Source organism: Alexandromys fortis, unplaced genomic scaffold (assembly GCF_014885135.2).
Source record: "Alexandromys fortis isolate MF-2015 unplaced genomic scaffold, M_Fortis_MF-2015_v1.1 scaffold_1163, whole genome shotgun sequence".
In the NCBI taxonomy this organism is placed as follows: Eukaryota; Metazoa; Chordata; class Mammalia; order Rodentia; family Cricetidae; genus Alexandromys; species Alexandromys fortis.
In genome coordinates this window covers 1,168-10,380 of record NW_026069035.1, presented here as the reverse complement: position 1 = coordinate 10,380, position 9,213 = coordinate 1,168, and the positions used below count along the sequence as shown (strand labels likewise).

Below are 9,213 nucleotides of genomic sequence, written 5' to 3'. Positions count from 1 at the left end.
CCACCACTTTTGTCTGTCAAGTTCACCATTTGGTAACTCCCTTGATGTGGGAAACTCCCTTGTATGCTGTGATACCATTGGTTAATAAAGAAGCTGCTTTGGACCTATTACAGCACTGAATAGGACAAGGCAGAAATTCCAAGCAGATAGAGGAGAGAGTACATGGAGACAGATGCTGCATACAGGACAGAACCTTACTGGTAGGCCATAGCCATGAGGCAATACACAGATTAATAAAAATGGGTTAATTTTTTTGTTTGTTTTTTGAGAAAGAGTTTCTTTGCAGCTTTGGAAGCTTCCTGGAACTAGTTCATGTAGACAAGCTGGCCTTGAACACACAGAGATTCACCTTCCTCTGTCTCCTGATTGCTGGGTTTAAAGATGTGTGCCATCACTGCCCAGCTAGAAATGGGTTCATTTAAGATATAAGAGCTAGCCAATAAGAAGCATGAGCTAATAGGCCAAGCAGTGCCGTAATATTAGATTCTGTGTGATTATTTCAGGTCTGGGCAGTCAGGAAACAAACAAGTGGCCTCCAATTACACCCCCAACCATTGAGCTTCATAAAAATCTTGTCTCCCACACCACCAATACTTACCACTCACTCCTCACCTGAGGGGGAGACACGCCATGTACACAAATAAAAAAAATGCTTTGATTAATTTGGTCATGAAGATTTGTGTCAGTGATCTTTCTTCTCCAATCTCTGGGATTAACATGTACTGTAAATAAGATAATTAAAAATGCTGAATGCAAACTAATTTCAATATGAGGAAGTAGTCAATTATTTTAGAAAGTGTCATGCTGTTTATCTGAAATAAAGTGGATTGAAAAAAAGAGGGGATGCTAAATGAACTAAGAACAGAACACTGAAAAATGCTATTTTCCTAAATGAGATAATCTTGCATGGCCTCTGGTGGCATCGTGGGCAAGTGGTGTTAACATGGCTTGAAGAGGCAGTACAGACCATGGCCCAAGCCATGAACATCAGCATGGCCTCCAGTGGTAGCACAGACCTCAGAAGCCCACAGAGCCCCTGGTGGTAACAGGAGTCATGGTATCCACGTGGCCCCCAGCAGCATCTCAGTCTACAGACACTAACATGGCCTCGGGGGACAGCACAGACTACTAATATCAACATAGCAGTGCACAGACCAAGAACACCCATATGGTCTCCAGAAACAGCATTGTCCATGTGTGTCAACACAGATTTGTCATGGTTCAGCCTCGACAAAAATACCTCTTGCCAGGGTCGGGGTATGGGGGTTAGAAATATGAGACTATGAAGACACATGGAAAATAATAATACAGGAGCCATAGAAAATTACCAGGAGGGTATTTCAGTGAATACTGAAATAACCCACATTTATTTTTTCCCAAAGTTTTTATACCCAATACAAATGGGTGTAGGGAGGTGGAGAGAGAATGTAACAAAAAACTTTGTATACTTGATAGAAAGGACAACTCAAACAGTTAATTCCTTTAACAGTTTGAGACATCAAGTCATTAGCATTTGGTTGTTTAATCTGTGAAGCAGCCTTAGACCATGAATCCTGAAGACAGCGACTGCCCAGGTGACCTCATAGTTATAAAAGAAGGAGCAGAAGTACATTTGCATAAACTGACCACCTGTCAGGATTGAATGGACCTACTTGTATGGCCTATCTTAAAGTCAAAACAATTAAATAATCACATGCTGTGTGGGACATGCTAATATGCTTGTCAGCTACTTTGAGAAACCTACAACTCCATAACCATCAGACGAGGTGGAACCAGGCTCACATTTTTGGGCCTCCACACAGCCTGTAGAGAAAGACAGAACAAATACAGCTGCAGCCATAGCACGCACCATGTACAGCAACATGGCATGTGGTGGCAGCACACACCATGGAGGTTTTTTGAGATGGCCCAAACCATAAAATACACTACTCTCCGTGGGCATCCCGCCATTCCTCAGAGACAGGCTGGTCATGGGGGTGCATTAGGGGGCAGAGCCTGTGAGAGATCCAGGCTGCTGTTTACCGTCCTGCCAGTGCTAGGTTTTTTGAGGTCCAATCAAGAAAATAAAAAGGTCTCCATTACAGACATACTGATGTTTCTCAGAGTGAGGGTGATTGAATGTGGCGGTTGGATTAATGAGGACCAATGATAATAGGTGTTTGGACAAGTTTAATGACAAAACCAGACTCACAAAACCAAGGTTCCAGAGGAGTACCCAGAGTAGGCAGGAAGGGGCGCGCAGATGCGCGCCCAATTTATCAGTAAACATACGCCGGAGGGCAGCCCGCCCCAAGGGGAGGGCTTATCCCTACATCTCCCTCTTTTTGTCTAAATAAGACAGAACTAACCCAAATACAACTATAAACAATAATAATAAATAATAGCACCAGTCTGGGATATGCTCTTGTTGCCCAGAGACAAGGGGATCTTTCAGATAGGCAGGGCATCTGGGGACAGAATCTACTGGAGCTTCAGGTCTCTGCACATCTCTGTGCCCTCAATGAAGGCACCTTAGGTATGACCATCACACCTGCAGGCTGAGGGCAGTTGCACAGCAGTGGAGATTCCAGGTTGAGAACAAGAAAAAAAGAAAAACCCACCCTACGAGTCACCATCTTAAATCAATCTTCAAATATTTTTTAAAAGGTTCTGATAACAGAAATTACATACATGCCAAGGCACATTTACTGGAGAAAGAGCCATTCTTTCAGCCACTCTTCCCTGACTTTCTAACAGCAGGGCCTCACTCCAGCTCTGGCTTGGGTTGCAGCAGCTGTGGCATCCATGTCTGAGGCTCCTCCTTGGTGACTACAGACCTCTGGTGCAGCCTGCTGCAGGATTCCCAGGGCCATGGGGAGAGAGTACAGGAGAGACTCCACTCCTCTGTCTCCCTCTAGCCCTCTACAGGAGCCCTGTGTTTCACCCATCTTGACTCAATCCTGTCACTGTTTGTTTGTTTGTTTGTTTGTTTGTTTGTTTGTTTTGAGGGGGGGTTGAGAAAGGATTTCTGTGTGTAGCTTTGGAGCCTGTCCTGGCTCTTGTTCTTTAGACTAGGCTGGCCTCAAACTCACAGCAATCCACCTGCCTCTGCCTCCCAAGTGCTGGGATTAAAAGCATCTGCCACCACTGCCCAGCTCCTCTCTTCAATTTTAACAGTACCTGTCATTCAAAGGAAAAGCTAATGAAAAAAATTTCATTGTCTGGCCATAAATGTGGGGGTCACTAATACTGATGTGTTTGTAATTCATATGGCCAACCCATAGCAAAACACTTACTTAATTTAGAATCACCCATACTCTCTCAAGTACCCGTAAGTATAGACGTCTGTGATAATTTTCACCAATGATGTCACCACAGAATATGAATTGCTTGTTATATTTATTTAAGATAAAAAAATGCTGTAACTATAGATGATATGTTACAGATCTCTCATGATGACTTTGACACACTCTCTACACAAGCTGTGAATCTACTAAAGTATAGATTTGGGCTTGCTACAAATCCACATCCTAGGTATGTAGTCCCTGCTACTGCTGATCCCTCTGTCACTCAGGTAGGCATGGTTTCCAACTCCTCGGATGAGTGTCCTAAAACAAAATAAAAACAAAATGTCTGCAGAGTCGGCCACTGCATTTCCTCCAGCAATGATATCTCACTCTTGTCCACTGCTTGTTTATAGCACGAATCACAGAAAGGCAGAGGCCATGAGGAATCACCAACACTAGTGTTACACCTAGTGACTTTTTCATTCTCAGGGTTCCACTTGGTTATCATTCCTTTGTCACTCATCCATGTTGGACCCTGTACTGTGTGTACAAAGCATTTGACTGCTGCTCTCTGCCATGTTCACATGAACTTCATTCAGCCATGGGTAGCATTGCAAGGGGGTTTTCAATTCTATCTTGAAGAATTTCTCACATGTTCGAAAGGGGGTGAAAATGCACTTAGTTAATTCTAAAGGTCTTTAATGATGGACATTCACTGTTTCAGAGAATGGGTCTGTTCAAAATGGCTATGCTCACATCCAAACACTGTCCTGGGTGCCCTTTGATGATGAGAAGGTTCCCAAAACGCATGAAGTCTCTGCTTCAGTGACAGAAGCAGCTGTGCGCACAGCTGTTTGACAAGTCCTATCCAGCAGTTCTGCAGTGGATTCCTGGGGATTCAGAGCCCTTAGTGGACATCAGCAGTTCTGTCTGCATCCCACAAGGGCAGTTATCTACAAGGAGAGATTTCTAAGTGCTGAGAGCAGACAGCATCTTCCCCAGATGCCATCATCAGGCTAAAGATTTGGAATGAAACAACACTAGGTGACTCTGACAGATGTAAATTTGCCAAGATGTGGATACTGGGGACTCTATGTAACATACAACCAGACCCAAGGCACACCTCCAGCCCAAGGGTTTCTCCCTTTCAAGTTGAGTTCTCTTTATATTACTCAGCCTTTCAGCTTGCACAACAACTCACACAATCACAACACTTGAACACAGTAAAAGAAAAAGCTTTCTGAAAACATACAAGTTGTTATATTCAGTGTTGTCTGTCCACATCCAAGGCTGCTCTGATGACTCTCTGTGCAGTCCGATCCACGCAGCAGAATGCCCATATGTTCTATTCAGGAAATCCTGTCAAAAACACAGAAAGCAAAGACATGTGTCTCTCAGTTTCAGATGAGCCTTGAGTCTCTGTCCTACAGCCTCCTCTTGGGATGGTAGCAGGTTTGAACTGAGGGCCAGGAACTTTAGAGCCTAAATAACCCTCAGTTCTCAGTGAATGCATTTTCCTGTCATTAACCGTAGTAAGCTGACAGATACCCCTTTTTCTGGGGCTGTAAAAGTCCCTTGTTAAGTCTGTATTTACAGTTATTAACAGCTGTTAACTTAAGTTTGCAACACCCGCCGGCTCAGACAAAGACTTGTATGACCACCATGAATCTCAAACGTATGTTTGGCCTTGCACGTTGAGTATTATTAGCACTATAGGAGAGAATATCTTTGGAATGTCTCAGCGCTACAGTCAGATGTGTTACCATCACAAATGGCACATGCTAACATGTACCCCATGTGCCCAATGCCTAGGGTGGAAACCTTACTCATGTTCCTGCTTTAAGCTCTCTATGGCAAGGCAAAACATATTCCACAAGTGATGTGGGATTGATTTCTTATTAATAAAGAAAATGCCTAGGCCCATTTGATAGGCCAACCCTTAGGTAGGTGGAGTAAACAGAACAGAATACAGGGAGAAAGAAGCTGAGTCAAGGAGTCGCCATGATTCTCCTACCGGACACAGATGCAGGTTAAGATCTTCCCTGGTAAGACACCTCGTGGTGTTACATGGATATTAGAAATGGGTTAGATCGATATGTAAGAGCTAGCCAATAAGAGGCTACAGATAACGGGCCAGGCAGTGTTTAAAAGAATACAGTTTCAGTGTAATTATTTTGGGGCATAAGCTAGCCACGCAGGCGGCCTGGTGGCGGTGACGCAGCCTTGCTGCTCTTATCACAACACACATCAGCAAACAACAAACCAACTCCTGATCCTTTCTTACCAGCTCCTCCAGATTGTCAAAGTGAGTTAGATGGGCCACCTGCTCCATGCAGGAGGTCTGGCTGGATCTCCAGTTACTTGTGTTTTCAGACAAATAAAAACATTTACGTCCAAATGCAATCCAGTCTTTTGGGCAGGTAACATTCCCAGCTTCAGGGCTCACAATGGCCGGGTTTTCTTCTCTCCCTAAAATAGACCCAATGCAAATACATATCATAAATAAACATATCTGTGTCTCATCTCTTTGGCTAAGCATTCACTCTCCACTGTGAGGTGTGTGTTTGACTGTAGCTTTCATTACTGATCACTAAGAGACTCCTCCTAGCATGGTGGTTTCCCATCAAGAACCTTCATGTAGGACTCTAAGGAAATACTTCTCTTCTTTGTATTTTGAGTTTGCAGACAGAATCTCTCTGTGTCCCCCTGCCTGGCCTGGATCTCACTCTGTGAACTATACCTATCTGAATGCATTTTATAGCCCTATTCATTGTTTATGGGCCCTTGCTGCATCCTGTTCTTCCTTGTCACCTTACATCACTCTTCCTTGTTCTCCTGTCTACATGTTACACCACGCTCCACTCAGAGCTGATCACACTGTACATTATAGGCTGGGACATGCATAGGAGGGAGTGCATGGGGTCTCTTTCTTTCAGAATTCCTGGCTGTGCCTCCTGAGTGCAGGCACTAAAGACACCATACCCTAAACAACTCATAGTCATTATCCTACTAGGACTCTTCCTGATGGCTGGAATTCTACAGGTTCCTTTCCTATGATCCTGCATCACATCCTGCTTTTGTAATGACCAAATAGAGAAAATGCCTCACTTCTCTGGATTTGAATATGGCAAAATACCAGCATGCACAACATGGCGTGATCTAATAGTTTTTGATACGAAAACTTTGATTGAGGCCTTCCTGGTATCATGTCATGTATACACTAAATCCATATGAATGTATGCTGACTCTCATTAGAGGCTTTCAGAATGGCAATTATCAAGGAATCTCACAGCAGATGTCAGAACTCTGCAGAAATAGGGAGACTTATTCACTGTTGGTGGGAGTATACACTGATAAAGCCAGTATTGAGACACCTTTTGAAAGTTACAAACAGACCTTTTGGGACTCAGCTATGCCATTCCTGGGCATATGTGAGAGAACACTACATCATAACACAGAGACCTGTACATCCATGTCTACTGCTGCCCCGTGTACAATAGCAGCAAAATGGATCTGACCTAGATGTCCATCAACTGATGAACAGATAATGAAAATGTGGTACATGTGTAAAGCAGAAAGTTATTCAGACATAAAGAAATTGAAACTTGTAGAAAAGTTGGGAATCTACAAAGTAAAATATTAAATAAAGTCACACAAGCTCAACAAGATAGAGACCCCATGAACTCCCTCATATGCTTGTCCCTGCCTGGAATGCACAATGTGAACAGCGGTGAGTGTGGGCATGGTGTAACACTTAGACAAAAGAACAAGGAAGGGTGGCAAAAGATGACAAGGAAGGACAGGATGAAGCAAGGGCCCATAAGCCAATAATAGGGCTATAAAGAGCATTGTTTTTCTAGTTTCAACTTTCCTGGTATTTTTGCCAATTTGTGGCTGATAAGTATATAAAAACGCAAATACAGTGAAAGTCTAAAACCATAACCAAAGCTTTATGGCTTCAGAATGTCTTTTCTAACTGTGTGGAAGTTGAGTGAGATATACAAGATTTGGGACTTGGCCAGTGTTTGAGTGGCTATGCTAATGGAGCAGTGTGATGTGTTCATTTGTGGATCTATCACGATAGAGTAATGTGTGTGTGTGTGTGTGTGTGTGTGTGTGTGTGTGTTTGTGTGTGTAAGAATCTCCAAATGCAGGACTTGTGAAAAAGTAATATTTTTCTTTCATAAATTTGCCTTTTTCTTCAAATAACAGATAAGAACAAATGCATGCCTCTTTTCAAGTGCTAGTGAACCTAGAAATAAGTGATTGATAAGAAATATTAAATACTAGAAACGACCCACACACATTTTTTAGTGGAAGGCAATTTGGTGTAGCCGTCGCCAGCTCTTATGCCCAGTACCACGAGGCTTTAATGAAAGGAACAAATGCAACGGCACTGAGGACAACTGCCAATTCTTTTTATCTCAGTCTTTTCAGAGACACATAACAGTTTAGGTTACACTGCCTAAGTCTTGTGAGCATGTGTTTCCATGTTTGACTTGTGTATTATTCATTGCCGTGGCTAACGTTGACTTTATAAAACAATATCATGAATTATTTAATCCACCTATTGCAAGAAAGTTGTAAAATTTTATCACATTATTCAGAATAGTCTAAAACTAGAAGCTTGGGATAACATATGTCTGGAATAATCTACTTAGTATTTTCACACCATAGTTGAAGATGTTAACACAAACCATGGGTTATGGGGGTTTTCAACCTCCCCAACCATACCATTCTTCACTGCCCTCATTGCCCCTAGCTCTTCCTTTGAGTTTTCCTCCCCTTGATCTCTGCCTCAAATAGTTTCCCCAGGTGAACATGTCTCCTGCATCTCTCTAGAGGTTGCTGAATGTGCTCTTCCCAGTGATGCTGAGCCTGGCCTCCCGTGCACACCACAGTCTGTGTTGTTCCTTCACTGCATCTTCCACCTAGACCCTAAGTTCCCAGAGAACAAGAATTTCCCATGTGTTTTCTCTCTGCCCTTCCCACAGTGCCTGCCTCTCAGGGCTCAGTAAGTGTAACTGACAGTGTGGATGTGGACAGAATGCTGCAGGATCTGGAGAATGTCACTCACCTGACAAAAAAACAAAAGGTGCAATCACAGTGAGGACAATGATCACTGCACAGAGGCAGCAAAGCCTAGCAGGAGACACAAGGGAGACAATTCCAAGACATTTTTCTTGGATCTTTTTACCTGAAAAATATTAATATAAGAATGCCAACTTGGAGAATTTCTTAAAAAAAAATTAAAGAAAATTAGCACAAACATCCACTTACAATCCCCTACATATATCTGAAAGAGTGCTGCAAACCCCTTTCAAAGAAGGCCCTGGTCCATAAGGGATGGCCATGGCAGAATGAAGACTAGAGATGCTAGAAACAGAACTTCCCTGGGGTCTTCTGGTTACTGAACTAAGGGAGTATTATGAAAGGGCAGGAACCTAAAGGAGTGAGGATCACAGTGAAAAACAACAACAGTCAGCTGGATTTCTCTTCAGAAAGTGCTCTGGTTAGGAGTAGTGAAAACATTAGGGAAAACTCAGTGTAAATAGACCTATTAACACACTAAGGAAAGAGAAAAATAGAAATATCAGTGCACAGCAAAATTATGCAAGAATAGGAATTAGAGCAACTTCCTCAACCCTATAAAAGTTATCAATTAAAAACAAAACAATAAATCCAACTACACTCTGCTTCATTTCCAAGGGTGCAGTTATTAATGCTTTCCCAGCAATCAGGAGCAGGAGTAGGATGTCTGCTCTCTGTTCCAGGATGACTTCACAGGAGATCCACCAAGGGTAAAGAAATAGGGTCACGAAGCTGCAAAATTCCTCAGGATTTAAAATGACTCTTCCACAGGACACAGGTTCAATTCCCAGTGCTCACATGGTAGCTTACAACTGTGTCAACTCCAGTTCCAGGGGACTCATCACCCTCTATAGGT

At 42.9% G+C, this 9,213-nt stretch overlaps 1 protein-coding gene across 1 annotated transcript; it reads right to left on the bottom strand.

Annotated features, from left to right (window-relative positions):
* Positions 1 to 980: 980 nt before the first annotated feature.
* LOC126496100 (C-type lectin domain family 2 member E-like) lies at positions 981 to 8,467 on the bottom strand (the record flags this gene model as incomplete). Its single annotated transcript, XM_050133668.1, has 4 exons — positions 981 to 3,587; positions 4,519 to 4,625; positions 5,551 to 5,735; positions 8,344 to 8,467. Coding segments are annotated over 4 exons (531 nt in total), but the record flags the coding sequence as incomplete, so codon positions are not given.
* Positions 8,468 to 9,213: the final 746 nt, after the last annotated feature.